Source organism: Sinohyriopsis cumingii, chromosome 1 (genome assembly GCF_028554795.1).
Source record: "Sinohyriopsis cumingii isolate HCF-2022 chromosome 1, ASM2855479v2, whole genome shotgun sequence".
Lineage (NCBI taxonomy): Eukaryota > Metazoa > Mollusca > Bivalvia > Unionida > Unionidae > Sinohyriopsis > Sinohyriopsis cumingii.
Window position 1 is genome coordinate 148,812,962 of NC_142961.1, and position 21,664 is coordinate 148,834,625.

General features: G+C 35.4%; 1 protein-coding gene across 2 annotated transcripts in view; it reads right to left on the reverse strand.

Moving 5' to 3' along the window:
- LOC149808125 (serine/threonine-protein phosphatase 2A 56 kDa regulatory subunit epsilon isoform-like) overlaps window positions 1-10,338 on the reverse strand; it is a 112,185-nt gene extending 101,847 nt beyond the window's left edge. The window contains exon 1 of one of the 2 annotated variants that reach the window (XM_089973600.1): window positions 9,864-10,338. In XM_089973600.1, coding sequence (XP_089829726.1) covers window positions 9,864-10,008 — 145 coding nt within the window. In that variant the 5' untranslated portion in view covers window positions 10,009-10,338. The remainder of the gene's footprint in view (window positions 1-9,863) is intronic. The other variant, XM_089973593.1, reaches the window with a different exon arrangement.
- Window positions 10,339-21,664: the final 11,326 nt, after the last annotated feature.

The window sequence follows — 21,664 nt, forward strand, 5'->3', positions numbered from 1 at the left end:
CCCCCAAAATGATTTTGAAAATGAAGCCAAATGAGTACACTTCAATGAGATTGATTTTCAACTGTATCTGAACCTTCAGACTGATATATCTGCAAATTTTAACAAAACAGTTCAATACTCATCCTTTCTGCCATGAAGGGCACCAAAAACTTTGGAACTTGCTTCTCCATAATGAACTGTATCTTTCAAACAAAACTTTCAATTCACCAGGTACTCCTTTCACTTGATTGCCTTGCTATCTTTGATCACATCCGTAAATTACTAGTATAGTACTAGCAAGTTTAATTGTTAGTTAAAATATTTATAAGTTATCAAATGGTCCAGTGAAATGAGCTGACCTGACACAACCATGACCACTAGCTCTTACAAAGGCAGGATTTGCATGGCAACTTTTTCAAAAATTCCATCCACTCTATTTGATATCAATGACAATATAATGTGGTAATCCAATGTAGGTATGCTTTTAATTGACAATACAACAAATATATCTGCACATCAAAACAGAGTTTGCAGTTAAATGGGTTCTCAAAGAAACGCCACACAGACATAGCTGTGATGGTAAATTGACATTTTATACATTTCAATACATAAGAGCAATCATATTTATGATTACACTGAAACCAAATTAAAAAATATAACTAAATGAAAATTTGACTTGGCAAAAATCATTTTGTTGCTATTTATTACTTAAAGTGTTGCCACTGGAAGGTATTAGTGACATTTTCACTGATTACAATTTAATCAAAGATTGTTATTTACCGTGTACTGAAATTTTTTGGAAAAGAAAATATTACAAAATAAAGGACTTCTTAAAAGAGTACAAGTTAAGAACTTCACAGCATTGATTACAATTTCCAAACACGAAACACCTTTTTCAACGATAAAATGGCAGGGTTTTGTCAATATATTTTGATTTGGATATCCTTCACATTCAAACAACTAAGGGTAAATTCGTCATCGCTTTCCTAAGTACTACAAGTACTGGGCTGAACGTAATCGATTTTGGGAATTTTTTTATACAATTTTTTATATATAACACAAGTGGAAAATATAATAGGGTCAGCAACAAAAACTGACGGACAGCCAACCAGAAACATGGGGGGGGGGCCTTATACAGAAGGACTTTATATTGAAGAGCATACATATCGTTGTTTTAACAACTGTGCTGACAATTAAAAAAAATTTAAATGCACATAATAGAGTTATGTATACTCAATATTTGTTTAACTGAAAATGAACATATGAAAATAACTGAACAAAAACTTAGTAACAATGAGAAATACTAGCATTAAACTATAGCAGTAATTCAATGGAACTTAATGTAAATGTTGACAGATGTGTTGATGTATTAAACAAGCAATTTGATTATAAATAATTAAAGAAAGGGCAGGGACCAACAAGAGTTCACTCAAAAGCTTGATGATTTTAAACTGGATTGTATGCAGATAACATTCTAAAATGACCTAAATGCAACCAAAGCCAGTAACAGTAGAAATGTGTCTTAGTGACCTTTTAGGTATCATTCAAGTAATTTAGAGTGCACAAGAAATGAGCATCAAATACAAAATTAAACCAAAATCAATGAAGTTTAAAATAACAGACCATAATGAGGCCTAAAAAAAACAAGATTCCCCTGAAGGAATTGGCACTCTACTAGTTGAAAAGAATTTTTAAGAATCCAAGAAAACAGTTTCTTCTTTTTAGCTGCTCAGTGTTGAAACAGTCTTTAATATTCTAGAGCCAAAACAAGATACTGGAAGATCGACACAGTTTTCATTCTGAACCAAGCAGACATCTTATGATGTCTTTTTGTCAAAACCCCATGTTGATATGGGCATCAATTCTGGAGGTGTTGCAGTAAGATTTCAAGCTGGCCACTGTAGTAACCATAATAGAAGTCACATAAGCATTATTTTCATACAAGACCAAACAGACTTGATAATAAATATTTTGGTGAAAACATCATGTTGATATGATTTTCTATTTAGGAGTAGCAGTCACATGATTTTGAAGACAGCTGTCAAGGTGGCCATACTGAATGTCAGTTTGGTGCCATTTTCATTTGTGACCTACTAGATGCAGCATTTCCTTTTACCCTCATCTGTGCTTCAACGATCCCAAACATTTTAATATGACTAACAGTTTTGACACCAAGGAGATTCTGGACTCTCAGTCTTGCACACCTAGGGGATATACTGTAGACGTATAAAGAAATTTTCAGCAAAAAAAACGATATTAATATGACCATCCATCCATGAGTAGTAATATCAAGATTTTCAATACAGTCACGTTGGAGGAAAGATTAGTACAATTTTCACTGAGGACAAACTAGGCATTATAAGAAGTCGGTGCTGAAAACATGCTGATATGACTTTCTGTTCAGGAGAATTTGTAATAACAATATTTTCAAGACAACTGCCATAATGATCATACTGGATATCAGATCAGCACCAGTTTCATTTAGGACCAAGAAGTCATTCAGTGTCAATTCTATGCTGATACAACCACCTGTTTTTAAGGAGTAACAACAAGATTTTCATGGTGGCTGTTGTGCCAGGCATACTGGATGTCCAAGCAGCACCCTTTTAAATAAGACCAACCAGGTGTTGGCAACCTGTATCACGAGTGCTAAAATGGCGTGCAAAATCCTTTCAAAAATCAAAGGGTACGAGACTGTTATATGAATGAGAATTAAATTAAAGACATGAATATGACTTGGCATGCACCACTCTATAATTCTATGGACCTGGCACAGTAGTTCTAAAAGGTTGCCAATGTTTTAACTAGAATGTGTGCATGAAGTTTCACGGCAATTTTTCAAGTAGCTTAGAAGTAACAATAACAAATTTGCATACAGAGAAATGGTTAACAGATAATAGGCCACCCCATAAGGTCTTCTGGTCTATGACCAGTAGAGTTGAAATAAGCCTCCAAAAATCCCTTTTTTTGATGCCGATAAAATTTCAGACCATAAAACAACAACTGAAACAAACAGAATTCCAGATTTTTCAATGTTATGACCAGCCCAAATGTTATTTCATTTGTAACTAACAGTATATGACATCAAGCTCATTAAGATGTTTACTATTTCTCCATATAATTCTAAGTGCCTACTGGACAAGTGACTAGAAGGCATAATTCTATGATGATTACAATCTGCATGCTATTCGCTAACTGGTGAGCTTTGAATTCATAGCAAGTTATTGCTGACTCTGGTAAATTATGTAAGTAATTATACAGACAATGCATACCTAACTGTCATATATAAAAAAAAAAAACTGTTTTGCTATTGATTAATACTTACAAGTTCTCTTCTCAAAGGAATAATAACAGGTCATGCAACTATGGGCTTTTGATGGTAATGAGAGTTGGGAAAAATGAATCAAAAAATCGTCTTCAACCTACCAACCCAATTCTGTTCAGCATAAAAACTGAAAAAATTTATATTATTTTTTAGGCATCACCTACGTCTTAAATGAGTGAGTAGTGCTAATTAAGATGTCTCTCCACAGAAAGTTTCACAATTCTAGATTTTTGAGGAAGTACATAGAATGCAAAAAATTCATGGTCAAGAGCTAAATGCACAAATTTAACCAAAGCCATTAAATTGTCATATGTACGTCTGTATTAGCATTTAACAGCGCACAGCACATTGATGACTATTTTGTGAATTCAAAGCAAAGTTATACAAATGTAAAAATAACAGCAGTATGAATGACATACATTATACATATGCCCCATGTTTATTAGTCCTCTATGCTGATCACTAAAATTCTGTGTCAAAATCATTTTGCTTTTCTCAACTAGAGCCACCCCTGACCTTTGTCCTTCTGGCCCTGATATCAATATTCTTCTTCAGTACCCTAAGTGCAAGCCATCCACAAAGTGTGTGCCATGAATGTGATGTAGAACTAATGTTACTGTGTGCAAACTGTTTTTCTTCTATCAGTTAATGACCTTGAATATTGTCCATTTGACCCTGTAATAAAAAAAACCTTCTTACTTACCCGAAGTGCAAGCCTCCACAAAGTTTGGTTGAGGTGTGTCAAGTAGAACTAATATTACTGACCTAAACCTTTTTTAAATTATTTTAGTCACTATGGCCTTGACCTTTGACCTTTCTGACTGCAAAATCAATAAGGTTCTTCCTTGCACCATGTGCAAGACATCCACATAGCTTGGTAACTGTAGATCATAGAAAACCCATTTATATGTAAACCACTGATAACATGTTTGCATGACAATGCACAATTTGCCAATGTTTCATTCGCTATAACTCTTTTCACTCTTGGTAAAACAGGATTCAGTTTCTGAGATGTGTCTTTAACTTTAGGGAAACAGTTTTACAAAGCTGTCAAATCTGTGCAACCTTTTCCTGGAACCTACCACTTTTCACTATGGCAAGATAACTGTTACTGATTCATTATGTGAACTCAAAATGTTATCAAGATGTATGTACTCTGAGATACTATTAATAAAATAACTATACAATTATGTCCAAACTTTCTCAAGTCAACCAAATCTTTCAAAGAGTCATTTTAAACTGAACGACAAATTGTAAAATAGTCAAATGGACTTCACAATGTCAAGGTAGGGAATTTACTGCTATCTAATTTTAAGAACTATAAATACTGCAGAATCCTTTAAACAGGATAAATAATCTATTACGGAACAGAAAGTGAGAAATTATTCCTTACAAGGGTGGTAGCAAGAAAACTTAGTAAAGATATCATTTTCAATGCATTTTACATTTAATAATGCTAGTTTGTCACAAGTAGTGTTCCTTTCGAATTCTGTGGTGAAACTCCCTTCCCCATGTGTGAAAGGATTGGTTTCTAAATATTGGCAATATTTAATGAAAAAATAAATAAAGCTAGGGTATGAAAGCATAATGAATGATATTCTGTTTATCTTTCAGCACGATTTATAAAAAAATAGCATGACTCCCACGATCGTGTCCTAGAAAAACCATTCCTTACACTCTTGGCTGCAAATAGATCTATCCATGCCATGCAGACTAATCACCAAGTCTCACATCCTGAACTGTGGAGATCTTTAAAACTGACATTCCAGTCTGACGTACAATTATAAAATAACAAAATTAAAAAAAGATGAGTCTTGTGCAAAGAATGCAAAACAGTTCTGGAAACAAATTTTAAAACCAAGAACTGTAAAATTCAGGATACTCACTGCATGAGGCTCTAGGCTTAAATCCCAATGTACATGTATCGGGAAACAAAAGTATTCTCCCATTCACCAAAAATAACCAAATGTGTATCATCCCATCAAAAAAAATGTAAATCATGTGTTCACTTTTTCAGAGGCTTCTCCCAAGAAAGGCCATCCCATCGCACACCAATCTAGGACATTCTTATTGTCACCCTCATCAGCAGCCATTGCACTTAACTAGGATACCTATGGTCCCTTTTCACAAAGTTTAAGTCTGAATGGCGTTACTTCTCTTCAACACTGTATTTCCAGGCCAAGTTCAGGTCTTAAATGAAATTTATTAGTTTCTTCACCAATAAAAGAGATTTCAGTGCCTGAAAACATTATGATTAAATCTACTAATAAATCAAAGCTGTGTGTATTCAGAATCTGTAACTCTCAATGAATTTAAGTGAAAGCATTTCATATTGCATCCAATACTGTGGGCAATGGGAGATAATACCCTCTATCTGAGTTCAGTCTATTTTTTTCACAAAATCTGACCTCATGATATTGGGACTGCTATGATCTAACCATAAGAAAGTATAAAAAATCTCTAAAAGTTTTCAAATAAAACAAAAGCCATCCTTGTAAATATGACAGAGACGGCAAGGTGCTTGTGATATATAGTCTAATTTTCCTCCAAGCCTTCCGAACCCATTTTAGATATTCCGACAGTTATTATATATTCAATGGACTGCGAGTCAAATAAGCCAGCATTGTTGCAATAATCAAAATGAACAGAGACAATATTTGTCATGACCCTAAAAATAGTATGAAAGGTTCACAACAAACAGGAAATAATTGGGATTTACAAATTCTGAAACCAAAATCTTTTCAACTTCCATTTCACAGTACATAGCTGCCATGTCAACTCATGGCCTCCTGGCCGCATGTGGCACAGCCCTTCACAGTGTGGCCCACTGCCATGTAGGCAGTCAATTTTTAAAATATTCATTTTAATTAATATGCATCAGGACTGAGCAAATCCCATAGCCCAACGTCCCGGACTAGTCATTTTTGAAGTCAGACAAGTAAAATTTTCCAGGTCGCTAGTCCAGGTCAAGTGCTTTTCACAAAAATTGGGCTAGTCCTTATTTTAGTGCTTTAATCACTAGATCTACCTTTATATGGCCAATCATGCCCTCTGGGCATACTGAATACTTGATTCTACCCCTCTTCGTGTATATATTTACATCCTGTTACTGCTTGACTGCATATTGGGTTAAGCGACCAAATTATCGGCAAATCAAAACACGTCAAACAAAATAAAGCCAGTGTGATCAATTAGCAGTGTTGTAAGCAGTTTTGTTGCAATGAGTTTACTCAATCTAGATCATAACGAGCGGCTCACTATGATTTTAATCCAGCGAGTCAGTGTAATTAAATTAATGAGAGGTACTTTACCGACATCAATGTTGGTTTCCTTTATGAAATGATTAAATGACAGTAATGATTCTTTAGCTTATAATTGATTATACATATGATTAACTTCCACGTGCGATATTGTGTCTAAGCAAAACAATTACGCTAAGTAATGAACTGTTTCAATTCACATTTAAAAGAGAAAATTGATGTTATGATCACTTTAGAAGTAGTTGTCAAGCAAGCTGATACTTACTCTGTGGATAAAATGAGTTTGCTAAATTATTTCCGCAAGGAAGGGAAATAAAATTCTGTAACTAAACAACAACACACAGCATATCTGAGGGGGTACACACAGATATAATGCACCGTTTTCTTTTTTTTGGAAGTGGGGGGGGGACATCTGTCTGGTGATATCCCCCCCAAACACAGGGAAGGTAATAACGGCAATTCGGAGAAGACTTCTTTAAGGAATTCCTTAAACCAAAAGAGTTTACAAAGGCTAATGAACATTTCTGCAAATGGACCAGAGCTTGAAGACTTTAACCCAGACACAGCTATCAACTGCTGGCTTAGTGCTGGTTCAGGTGGCAGACATATACATGGACATATTTTCAAATCCATCAGCTAAAACATATATACATGAACCTGAACAAGCCAAATGTATAACAACCAATGTTTTTGAAAAATTAAATTCTTTTAAGAAATAATTATGTTGTATATTATTTCGTTCTTCTTTCTATGGATTACGTACATACGTCTCATCAAATCTCGACAAGTGATTACCACTTTGGGACCAGCAAAAAGTAAGATGGGACTAGTGAAGAGAAAGGTGGGACTAGTGAATTTTCTGAAACCACCTGTCCTGGACTAGTGGTCAAACAAAACAATTTGCTCAGCCCTGTGCATAATTAGTTATGAGAACTGTTCTTGCTCATGCAGCCAGCGACCTTAAGCATCCAGTTTTAGCACCCAGCCAAAAGAGGTTGGATGCCCCAGGTATATAGCAAAGTTCTACCGAAATACCTGTTTAAAGCCATTAAAAATACAATGCCACAGATTAACAGCTTCTGCATAAAACAGTACAAGTCAGACAAGAAAATACAACCTATGAAGATATTCAGATTTTGTGAAGTTTAAAAAATACAGACATAAAAACTAAAGGCACTTTATTGTAGAGTAAATACCATCATATCTATTGAAGATATCATTTCTCAACTAAGTTTAGACAATAGTAGGCAAATGATAGGATGGATGTCCAGGAGAAATTAACTGCTACTATAATATGGAAAATACTTTTCTTCCCATTATTCACTTAATAAATTGCCCCACCCTTTTATCAGTGTTGTTTACATGTATATCTTCAAACATTTAACCAGTTTGTTAATTCTTTTACATCGTGCTGAAGTGTCTTGAAACTTAATTCTAGTGCCAAAGATTCAATGCCATTTTGGTGATTATGAAACTAATTTCACACTGTAGTCTTCACTGATAAGCTGTCTTTAAATATATATTTTGCACATCTTCTTTGGCGACAAAACGTTTTTTTTAAATTGATGCCAACTTAATGAGGATAAGGCCAATATGTAACAGTAAGTAAACTGATAATACAATAATATTTGCTTCACATTCAGGAACAGTTTTTCAGTACATTATACTTTCTACCACTTTCACCCTTTTCATCTAGTTTTATTAAACTTGCTAGACGTCCACACCAGCAATCATAACTACATTTGTCTGAGCTGTTGAAAAAATAATACATCAGCTTGTGCTAAAGTCTGTATAAAAACAATACGTGGATAGTAAAAGTAAATACATATCTCTCTCTGCAGTTCTTGAGAAAAATGTTTTCCTTATACACGTATATTTGGTACAGAAGTTCACTTTTTTCTAGTATGAACCAACTAATAATTGCAAGTGATATTTTATTCTTTCTGTTTGCTGAAAAATAGTATTTCTGTCAGTTCTGGTTATCAAAATTGCTATACTGTTTTACCTTTTATATTTTGTGAAGCACCCAATTATACTGATGGGATTTTCTGCTCAGAAATTTCTCTTTCTTCCCTTGCAATATATGTATGTTGATGTGCTTGTGTGAGGAGTCTTTGAATATTAAATGGCTCCATCTATAACTTAAAAAGGATACTCTATGCTGTCTAATGTAGCTCAGCCAACACACGAGTTCCATGCACTATAATGGACATTCGTTATTACATAATTATATTGCAGCAATTTTCCAAAAATAGGGCAATAAAACTTGATACATCCACTACAAGTAGTGTGGATGTCTACAAGAATTATACATGATCCATGATGGACAAAATATGAACATATTCAATTGCAACCATAAAAATGTTGAGTTTCCGAAATCCACAATGTACATAAACCATCCTGTTCTCCCCATCTTAAGTCAATTATATGTATTACTGATGTTAGTTTATATATTATTATAAAGCCTCATTTTTGGGTTATTACTCTAATACCTTGCAACTTTCTTTTTCTGATTATTATTTTACATTATTTTTTTCAATATCTGTATCAGATAATAAATATTCACTTCATTCAAACAAATATGGAATGGTTAATATCAATATTCTTAAACCAGATGATTCAGCATGATACACCTTTTCATTATTAATTGGATGTAACCCAAAACATCACGAAGAATAAAACTCAATGAATAATCAATAATTTTGTAAAAATGAAATGATCATACAGGTAACTCAAGTTGACACCACCACACCCTTTCTGCTCCTGGGGCTTAGCCCCCTCCTCCTCATCTCCCCCAAAAGTGTTGCCACTACCCCTCCTCCTACTATTAAAAATTCTCATTTTACTCTCTCACAGAAACCTCTGCATATGGACAAGGAATTTAAGAAATGGCAGTTTATAATAGATTTAAATATGGCCTTTTTGCATTTTAAAGAAATTAAACAAGTCTGAATGAGAAGATAAATATTCTACTCATCTTTAATGTGCTGGTATGGTTCAATAGAATATAGCTCAACTTTGCAAGCCCATTTATAGTAACCACTTCATGGTAGTGCAAATTTCCATGTTTTCTAATCATACCACACTTTGACCTCACAACCAAACATAACTGTCCAAAAACCTCAAAGGGTGTGGGAAAAAGTGTTAGGAAACTAAAAAAAAAACAACATAGGGTTACAAATTTAAAGGATCATCTACACAACACCGTTTCCACTCTGATCTATAAAACAATTTCTACGATGAAGGAAAACGTATATATACAAAAATTACAGCTCTGAACGATCACCTTCCGATCTCACCTTTTAAATGAGGTAAGGCTTGAAGTTCCGGGGCATTTTTAGCCCTGTAATGCGAGGAACCCTGAGATCGTTTTTGCTTTTTCGACTTAATAGAAGCCTTGCTAACAAATGGGTCTATCCTGTCCACAACCGCTTTTGACGTCATGATTATAATGTATGGACCAAATCAGCCCTCTGACACTATTCTACAAATTCTTTGATGCTTGCAAGCTTCAGAACATGGCTATCTTGGCATGTTTGACGAATCCGTAGAAACCATTCCACCGGTCGCTCACGTTCCACTACATCTGTTAGAATCCCTTGTAACGTGCAGTGAGATTTTAAAACAATCTTTCATTAACTCTCACGTGCTTAAAGAATGAAATATACAATAATAAAGGCGATATTGTTGTATTTCTCGGCTATTCCTTGGTTTTAGTTGATAGTTTAGTTGTGTTCTTCTTCCACTTCTCGTCATGTGGTGACCTGACGAGACTTTACGAGATTGACCTCTGGTGACCTCCAACTGCCTTTATGGTAGTGCGAGCGATTTCATTGTTTCAATTTAATCTGAAAATCAACACTGATCTTATCAATGGCTTGAGAGAGTTTGTTTTGTACAGCTATCTCTCATAGTGTTTTCTTCTTTCCTTTTCAGGGTAATACATATCGGCAAGCCGTGCATTTGTTACACATTAAATGCAGCGCGATAATTTATTGTTATATTTTTCCCCTTCATTATGGTTACCAAAATAGATTCATATATCTCGTTCTCGTAGACGGAGCTGAGTCTGCCCAGTTGTCTGGATAAAGACTATTACTAAAATATGTTCATGATCCAACAGTGCAGTATGCACTGTACATGTGCGGACTATTTCGGTTGACATTTATTTGGAATCTGCGCTTTATAACATATTTTAAATAATAATAAAAATAATAATAATAATAATAAAAACAACAACAACAACAACAAATAAATAAATAATATCATCAAGTTGGCCTGAAATTAATTCTTTGTCTTAAATAACTTAGTGGACCATTTCATTTGTAAAGACGCAATCTTGTGTAAACTATTTCCCAACTTCAATATCACGAGTATGAGGGTATCTGGAGACGTACGGGAATTAATATTAGTCAATATGTTTACATGGAGAGACCGTATGAAGATAAGCGGGAATTAACAGAGGATGAGACAGTGTGGAGGATTAACGGGAATTTAACATAGACTTTTTCTTTTCCCGGTAATGTCCTAGAAAGTTAGGATCAAATGACGCAGTCTGGAAACATATGACAATAGCAATGTTATCTACTACCCAACACATACCCGTACTATCCAGCAACCCCTATATGATTACAACTCAACCACACACACTCACACACACACACACACACACACACACACACAATCTAGCGAACACTTTTTGATCACTCTATACTTACATAAAAGCAACACACTATACTAACACTCAAGGGTAGGAAGTGTTTAGAGGCATACCACTATACCCTCTCATACATAATATCACACATGAGAGACTAGGGGTAAAGGGGTTTTAAATTTTAGCTTTACTTGGGGAAAGATAGAGACATAAGCAAAACATAAAAAAAAACGTACACCAACGCATACATAAAATACAAAAGAATTAGCAAATGTGCTTATGAAAGGGGCTGCTGGGGATTTGTTAACCAAAATCGGATAATACGTGTGATAGCGCTTATTATTCCCAAAATTCGTCTCAAGGCAGTCCCGTAGACTTATCCACTGTAGACATCCTGCCCTCTCAATATACTCTTATCTTATTGAAAAGTTCAAGCAATCAAAAATGTTACAAATTCAGTCATAGTACGGAGGCATACATAGTCACACGAGCATTCGCACGGGTTACCATTGCGGAACAGTTGAGGTACGATGCCTATGGCTGAAACAAAAAAGAAGAAAAAACAAAGAAAGAAAATGTGTTGGGGTACGCTTGTTGAGGAACCATCGTATTCTCGAAGTGATAGTACTACGTATGTGGATGTAGCTTATATTCTTCTTCCAGAAGAGGGTGACTTCAATGTTGCTTTTGGCTCACTTTCTGCCGACTCTGTAAGAATTGTCGCCTGCGACGGTAGTACTACTTTCACCATATTCTTCATCATTGACATTGGTGGATGAGAAAGAAGCGTAGGATCATTGTTGGCAAAGAAAGAAAGAAGCAGAACAAAACTTTTACATCATCAGCTTTAATTCTCATTATCCCTTTCCACAGCCAAGTCCAACTCCTTCTGCTGTTGCGATTTCTGGTAGTGGTAGTAACCGCTGATGCTGCTGTTAACATTTCAATGGCGGTGAGAGTGGATGCAGCGATTGAAGGCTAGGAATCCTTGGCTCGTGAAGGTCCTTATGTCTTGGACTGAGCTAAAGAAGTACGATACATTTCTCGTAATATCTAACTCCTTCAAATTGTCACTGCTTCGTTTTCTCTCTCTTCCTTCTGACGTTCACAAGTCGAAGGTTTCCTGTTCTGTTCTTCTTCTTTTCGTTTTCTTTTTTTCCCCTGCTCTTGCTCCTATTCTTGCTGTTCTTGAACAAATGCCCGTTCCTCTTCTTTCTGTCATTGCCAACTAATTGTTAAATTAAAGAACTTGACTTCTTTATTTTCTTTTAGTAGCAACGAATTCGATATTTAACCAAATAATCACTACTATCTAGCGAATTTACAAAAGGAGACGGAAATACGAACAGATCAATCCCACAGATCTTTACAACGTTTTTAATTTACACCGAATAGGTTATGATTGTGTTTTGCTCTGTGTTGGGGTGTGTATCTTGGGGATTGTAATGCAGAGAAACAAAACGCTTTCAAAATGTTTCTACACTACTACAGCTAAATTAATAGTTCGCGTACAACAAAATTTGCGCATGCATATAAGTTTTGCGAATTTTAATTGTCTATTACATTGTTCATAGTTGGTTAGAGACAAGGATGCAAGGTAATCTAGATATTTTATGTGTTTTATGAACATGTCGGATTTATATATTTCGCAAAACTTGAATGGCGCTAAAATATTATTTACAGTGATTAATTTCTAATAAATGTGACTGAAACAATATTATCTTTCTGTGGAAACGCGATCAACATGCATTTCTCGTTACACAAACTGCGATATTCGTTTCGGGAATGGTCTGACATGAAACTCCCAAATGTACACGTTCTTTAACTTTCATGTTTTCCACAAAATATCAGAAAACAGGATAAATTGCAAGAGGAGGTTTTGAATTTTTAAAACGCTCGCGAGTACTAATATATATATATATATATATATATATATATATATATATATATATATATATATATATATATATATATATATATATATATATATATATATATATATATATATATATATATATATATCTTCTGTTTAATTGACAGCTTCTTGGGGAAAATGTAAGCGAGTCTCAAAATTAAACTGTTATTGAATAATAAATAAGAAAATTAAATAAATACAATGATGCATAAACTCGGTTGTCAAACAAACATTTATATACAAGTTTAAAAACATATTCGCAAAACCAGATTACTGTGTACAAAGGTTCAAGGAGACACGATTACAACAGAAAATGCTGTATTCGATAATAAGAGTAGTATAGATTTAACACAAATAAACGTATAAATCCAATGCACAGATGTTTAAACTATACTAAAACATTTAAATAAGGACTTTTAAATCATGGAACATTCGATATTTTCACTGCAATGTATATTTAACTTGCACTGTTTGTTAGGTTTTTATTTATTCATTATATGTTATGGATAACTGTATTTTGGTTGTTGTTGTTGTAGGGTTTAACGCCATTTTTCAGCACAAGATAGGCTATACATGGCGGCCAGTATAATTGGTGGAGGAAGAACCCTGGAAAACCCCGGAAAGAACCACCGACCCTCGAGAAGCTACTGGCAGGCTTTCTCACGTACCCACGTTAGCCGAGCCTGAGACTCGAACTTACGCAGACAGAGGTGAGATGGCAGTGATCCATAACGGTGAGCGCTTTAGACCACTCGGCCACTCGGGGCCCCCTGTATTTTGGACTTGACCTTGTCTAAAATGAAGTTCATTTTCTACCTGAGTTGAACCAACGATTTTGGTGGATGTAAACAACATGTTTATCTCAATCCGAGTCCAGAACATTAAAACTCCATATGAAATATCGGATCAACCTGTTGTTTACCAAATTTTACATTATAATATTAGTAACAGACCTTCTAATTATAACTAAGAGTTGATCTTGTAACCATTTGGAACCTTCCACACTGAAATTTACCATTAGGTAATAGTTTATATATATATATATATATATATATATATATATATATATATATATATATATATATATATATATATATATATATATATATACATACACTCTGATTCTAATTTTGGCTTGAGGTAAAATTTAGAACTATATACTCTTGTTTATTTAGAAATTATTCATTGGTGCTGTAAGTTCTGAGCAGAATCAGTTGTATCATTGTTGTGTCCAAACTTTCGTTTGAGCTGGAATTTATTTATTCAAATTATTTAATTAAAATGATTCTTTTTATGAAATACAATGTACTCAAAAATAACATTCTTGGAAAATATATACTTGGATTTATAGTGACATACAAATACGACAGAGGCCATCCAGTGTTGGATTTATTTTGGAATACCACTGAAGTTTATTCAGAACTTTAATCATTAGGACTTGTGCTAGAAATTCTAGGATTATTTGGGATTAATTCACAATACCGTAAGTTCGTTTTGCATTTTTCACCTTGTTTTCTAAGGAACAAATTATTTGTTGAAACTTACAAAACTTGTTGGTTTTCGCTCTTTTCTGTTACTTTGTTTAAGACCAAAGGGTTGCAAAATCGCATATTCCTTTGTGTATTTGTGCGACAGCAGACATTTGAATTTTATAGAATAAACCAGAGGCGAGCTATTTCTTTGAATTTTATTAATGATGGGAACAAAAGAAAGTATAAATATGCACATAATATCAACTACAAAACACGGGACATAGAAATATTGCCCTTTAAGAAGGTGTTTTATGAATGTGTCTGCAGGGAGAAGTTTATCTATAAGTAGGCAGAAGAATTACGATACTCTGATTACATGCTACTAGTCCTCCCTCAACAATGCATATATCCCTGTTGTATACAGTATTACCGAAAGGTGGAAGGAACACTTCTCCAACCTACTGAACATGCCATCAACCGTAGACTCTGCAGCGTTAGACGCAATTGTTCTGAAGCTAAATATCTTGGACCTGTAATTGGCCACAACCACGGAAGAAGTTGAGCGAGCCATCAAAATGACCAAATCTTGCAGGGCACCAGGAGCGGATTGAATTCCTGTTGAACACTTCAAAGCAGCTTGCATTAAGGTACTTGAGGCATTGCACAGCATCATGATCAGCATTTGGGAGGAGGAGTCCATGCCACATGAGTTCAAAGACGCAATGATTGTCACCTTATAAAAAAAAACATGGCAACAAAGCTGACTGCGGCAACTATCGAGGCATATCACTCATGTCTCACAGTGAGACAAATACAGGAAAAGTGCATTGAACAAGACATGAACTTCTATGGTGTCTTCATAGACCTCACAAAGGTCGTCGATAGGGTCAACATATATGCACTACAGGTCATCTTAGCACAAGTCGATTGCCCTAGGAAGTTCATTAAGATGATCCGACTTTTCCACGATGACATGACGGGACTGGTTCTCTGCAAGGGGGATGTCTCCAAGCCATTCTACGTTTCTAACGGCGTGAATTAGGGTTGCGTTCTCGCCCTAGTATTATTCAACAAATTCTTCACATGTGTCCTGAACCATGCTACACGTGATCTCCAGAAAGGAGTGTACATAATGTACAGGCTGTATAGTTAGGTTCTCAATTCGACCTTCGCTGACTGAATGCCCGACCCAAAACAATGAAGAAACGTATTTCTTGAAGCACTTTTCGCGGATCACTGTGTTCTTATTGCACATATGGAAGCAGATCTCCCGATCATCGTTATTCGCTTCGCGGAAGCCTCGAGACTATTCGGACTCACTATCAGTATGAACAAGACAGAGGTACTTCACCGACCTGTCCCAAGCACCATAGCTCGCCCCCCCCCCCCAAATGTGTTTATCGAAGGCACCCAACCGAAAGCTGTCGATCACTTCAAGTACCTTGGAAGCATCATATCTTCCGATGGATCGCTAGACATAGAGAAAACGGCACGCATCAGCAGCGCCAGTCAATCATTCACAGGAATATCATACTGTCCATCAAGATAAAGGTATATAAAGCATATAAATGGATGCGAGACCTGGACAACATACAAGAAGCACATCAAGTAACGTGAAAACTTCCACACAAGAGCTCTGTGCTGGATTATGGGCATCAGATGACGAGACAGAGTGACGAACTTATAAGTGCTGGATAGAGCAGGCTTAATCAGTATGGAGGCGATGGTCATGACAGCCCAACTCCGGTGGACGGGTCATGTCATCCGTATGGAGGAGTCTCGAACGCCACGTCAGATTTTGTATGGAGCTCTTTCTAGTGGACACAGAAAAATTGGCCATCCGCAGAAAAGATTCAAAGACCCCATCAAGGACATCCTGAGATACTGCTCGATATCTGTGACAAACCTCGAGTCCTGCGCCAAGGATAGACTTGGCTGGCGTGTAGCTGTTAGTAATGGGTGTACAACCTTCGAGGATGTCCGCAGAACGAAAGTCGCCGACGCCAGGGACCGCAGGAAGGCCTCAACTTCAAGAACCAATCCATGCTTCCAGGGTACACACTGCTCCAGAACATACGCATCTCGTATCGGACTCATTAGCCACATAAGTATCCATCAGCGAAGAGCAGTGCAGGATTGACTTCATCGAGCCCGATGGTTAACCAACGAATACAGTATGTTGAACCAATGCTAATAGTCCTCCCTCAACAATGCATGCATCCCTGTTACATACTGACTCTTGGCCAAAAGCAAATAAATAAATAAATAAATAAATAAATAAATAAATAAAAACAGAGGAATTGCTTTTGTATATCCTGCATGTAAAATACCCAAAAGCCTAAGCTGAAATAGATCCATAAATGTCGAAAAATGATAGAAACAAAACTGCTATAATAACATGAAATCTAATTGAGTCAACATCTACGTATCATTGTGCATGTCAAATGCATTAGTCTGCATCATTTACTTTGTTTCTACACTAAGCTAAATTTTGGTTAATAAAAAGCCAAATTCAGAATGTTACAATATACCTGTGCAACTTTCTCCAAAGCACAGCCGTGATGTGATTTTTAAAGTCGCGTTGTGTGATGTAAATAAGCGGATACAGCCAGACCAGATCAGGCCCCTAGGCTGTAGGTTGCCCTTGCCTCTGTTACAAAATGTGTACAAATTGAAATAAATTGATGTGATTGCCTGAAAACCTATTTAGATTATATTACAAAATATACTTACTAAATTGTATTTGTCTACCAGAAGTGATTGTTGCTCAACAATGCCAGTAAGTTTTATCATTTAAAAATGGAGTCTCATTCCCAATTGTTAAATAGGTGCACAAAATTAAAAGTTTTGGACAGAGTAAAATTTTTTAAATAAGGTCAGTTACCTGAACCAAATCAAATAATATATATAAATATACAGCCTAATATTATTTGACTTAATAGTTTTGCTAGATAGCTTGAGTACCTATGATAGTGATGATGGTGTGACAGCCAGACTGATGGATGGCAGCCCAAATCCATATCCTCCCCCCCCCCCTTTCCTCGGATGAAGACATAAATATAAGTGCAATATATGCAATGATAAGGTACATATCACACTGAATCATAAATATTTCAACCCTACAATTAACTACTGTTGATGTCATTGCTGTATAAGTAATAACTGGGCATTTGTGTATTGTTTCCGCTTGAGCAAGAGAGATAAGTATGTATAAAGAATTATTTTGGGGTTTCAAAAATCCCCACCAATTAGATCAGTGTTTCTGGGAAGATTCTGGAGTAAAACAACTTCCTTGTACATAGTCACGTAAAAGAATTTTCATTTTACTTCTTAGAAAAGGTTTTCATATGGCAAAACAATTGTTAGGTTCTCGTTATTACACACGGTAAAAACTGTATACTCCACCTATAATATGGAGAAAGATGGTCAGCTCCCTTTATTTTATTCTTCCTACCGATAAGTATATCTAAACCCCAAATTTTACAAGGGGCCAGCTTTTTCTTTCCATTTGAAGATCAGCTCATGTTGTCATAATTATACATTCTCTTCTGTTTATGTACTTATAAAAATTATGATGCTTCATTAGAGTGTAGAGCATGTAGGTTATGGTGTACCTGAAACACCTCTTTGTTATTTAGGCCTTAAGTATAACTTGAACATTGCGATGTAACTAATATGGTACATTGTAATAATTCTTCATTCATGCATGAATTTAGTAAACTCAATGTTCTTTCATAGACTAAACGGTATCCACAAGTGTTCACTGTCAACTTGATTTTGATGAATTTACCTGATTTCAAGTGAAAGTATGTACCTTATTTTAAGCAAAATAAGCCACTACATTAAAAAAGTATATATATATATATATATATATATATATATATATATATATATATATATATATATATATATATATATATATATATATATATATATATATACAATGCCTCAATGTTAATAAATACAAAATATGAAAAAAGAGTTATCTCCCTTCATTTATAAAGCCTTCATAAACATGCTACATATTTCCTGAAGTAGGAGGGTGGCGATTGTAAACGATATCATGTTAAATGAACTTACTTGTTTGGATTGGTGGAAGTGGGAAAAAATAGCCACTGTTCCAAAATGCTACAATGTAACACCATGTAGGAAAGTAGCATGCTCCTATGGTTTGGTTGTATTTGGCAATGAAGCTGTATTTAGATCATATTAGCTTGAATTGTAATATATGTTTAGAACTGGAGTGGGGGGTGTGTGTCTTATTTTTAAGGTGCTCTTATTTGCTATAATGTGTGAAAATTTAGCACCACATCGTACATAAAATAACGATGGTCATAGATCTGTAAATGTTGCTCACCGAAACAACATTGTAGTGAATACTGGTCCACAAAAAACGATGGATTAAAATTGGAGTACAGTGCATCTCATCTACGAATGCTGAAAGTAAGTCATAATAGTGGCACGATCATAATAGGAATTTTGTGTTTTTGTAACTCATCTAGGTCAAAACCTTCTAACCCACCCCATGACTTTGTCCTCCCATCACACGCGCACGCCCACTCGTGAAAGTTACAAATAGACAACCAAGCTAGAAGGTAATCATGTGGACTAGAAGGCTTTGATCAAGATCAGTAACCAAACATAAGCTCTGTTATCAGTCTACTATTGTCATCCACTCGATTGCAAAATCATACCAGGCGTGATTATAGTTCCAACCGGCAAATATGAAAACATTTACTAGATTTTCACTGCCTGTTAATCAGAGTCATTAATGCTCTGGTTCCGTATCTTTGCTCAGAAATACCTGTGGTTTTCCATTTGCACCAACACGGTGTCGAACTCAATAATCCAAATCGTTTCATCTTCAATAGCCATCGAATACAGCTTGGTAACAGAATTGATACTGCCTTTTGCTGCCGCGATCAGTTCTGAATAGACACATATTCTCGAATGCAGCCTTGACGAGATTATTTTACTAGCCCCGCAGTCACACCAGTTACTACTGATATAGCTCTAACAACAATTCCGATAACAGTTAACTTGGTCTTGATTCCAATTACACCCAGACCAACAGTAGTTACCATATCTATTCCTGAAATAGAGTCTTCAAAAACGAAAACACGTTTACATTTTACGAGTAGCGTATTTCTCTTAGTGGCTTTATCTCGCCGCTTTTGATCCTCTTCGATTATTTTCTCATACCGGTAACAATGAGGGTCTATCTCAGTTCTTCTGTTAATAATGTAATCGGTAATTATAATTGCTCGACAGGCTGACCATGACCAGGAGCAACGTACTCACACACTTCTAACCAATAGCCCTTTTCTGACTTTTACAAATGTGATGCAATCGTAGAAAATAGGATCTGGACAATAGTTAAGTCTCCAGCAATTATGTGTCCTGGGACACCGCGTTTTCTTGGAATCATAGTGATTGCGCCTTTGATTTATGTCTGGAACAATTGTACTCGTCTTCACTCAACAAATATTGCACGAACAAGTGAGTCCCTGTTGAATAACAGTTAAGTTTTTTTCTGTTCTCAACTGAGTCAATGTTGGTGCAACATAATTAACTGGAAATGCAATCGGGGTGGATTTATCGGCGAACATTTTTCACACATGGCTGAGCAGTTAACTCTTTCTTTTAACCGAGAAGATAATGCTGGATAGTTCATGGAAGGGCGAACGGGTTTATTTGTCTCGTTTATGTTATAGTTGAGTTAGGGAATAGGAAACCAGTTAGTGAGATACATTAATATTCTGTGCAATGATTTGTGTATCAGCTATCAGGCTGCCAACTGACCCATATTAGCCTTAGTTTCTGTTGAATTACGATATGACTATATCAGACGTAACGAGATACGGAGTAATGTTCCTTCTCTTAAGTAAAGGTGTGATGGCAGAAATTGAGTTAAGCCCCTTTCAATTTGTTTCAGATTCTCATTTGTAACATTATATGGATCATTGTTTTTAATCACATTCTGTTCAAATCTGTCCAGGAGTAACATTATTACGATGGCATTGTTTCTTCATATAAACTATAAATCAATTTTCACTATAAAAAAAGTAGGTTGGCAGGGAATTGAATGGATACCATTGTTCATATTCAAAACAGAAGCAAATTCGTTTTGTCTCATTTTCTTTAAAGTAGCATTAAGATGTCAGCATGATGCTTGTTGGTAATGATCAATTTCGTTAAATATAGGTCACAAGGCCAAATGAGAAAAAAAGAAGAAAATCAGTTTAATCGATGGATACTTTGTGAAACATGTCCTTGACAAAGGGCCTCCGTTTAAAACATGCCCTTGACACAAGGCCCCCGTTTGATGCAACATCTGAAAATGATTGTGATCGTCAGTAAATTTTATAATCGTCCACTGTGATTCACCTAAGCATTCACTATAGGCAATGATTTATACAGGTAGTACAGATGTAGTTTATGTAAAAGAAAATAATCTGAAATCATGTTTAATTTTAAAGTCTTATTCACAGTAACGTATTTAGGAAACTGACTTATGACTAAAATTGTCGCAAGTTGTTTGATAAAACGGAGTTCTGATGTTCATTATCCGATATTAGTTTTTTCGATCTCGTCCGAGCTTTCATCAGCATTAAGACTCTGGCCAATTTTGGATATGATCATATGCAAAAATGAAGGTGCTTGAATTTTGACAAGGCAAACTATAGAATTTTTAATTGAACCAGAGGCCAAAACTCTTAAGGACTCCTCATCTTATGAAGTGAACTCGAAAAGTTATAAAATAACGTCCTTATTCAAAACGACGTCTTTGTAAAACTAACATGTGATGACGGCTCGTATTTAACTGGACTGTTTCTTACCTTCAGTTCGACATACATATTGTTAAAAACAGTAAGAATTCAAATTTATGACAACGTCAAAATTTTGACGAAAAAATTATCACATCTAAAACCTTATTTATTCATGAAAGTGAATTTTAAATAGTGTCAGTATATCGAATTATAGAAACAAATTTATACATTATTTTGTGGGGCTGTTGTTACTTTTTCAACGAATCAAATGACATTTCGACTGGTATCA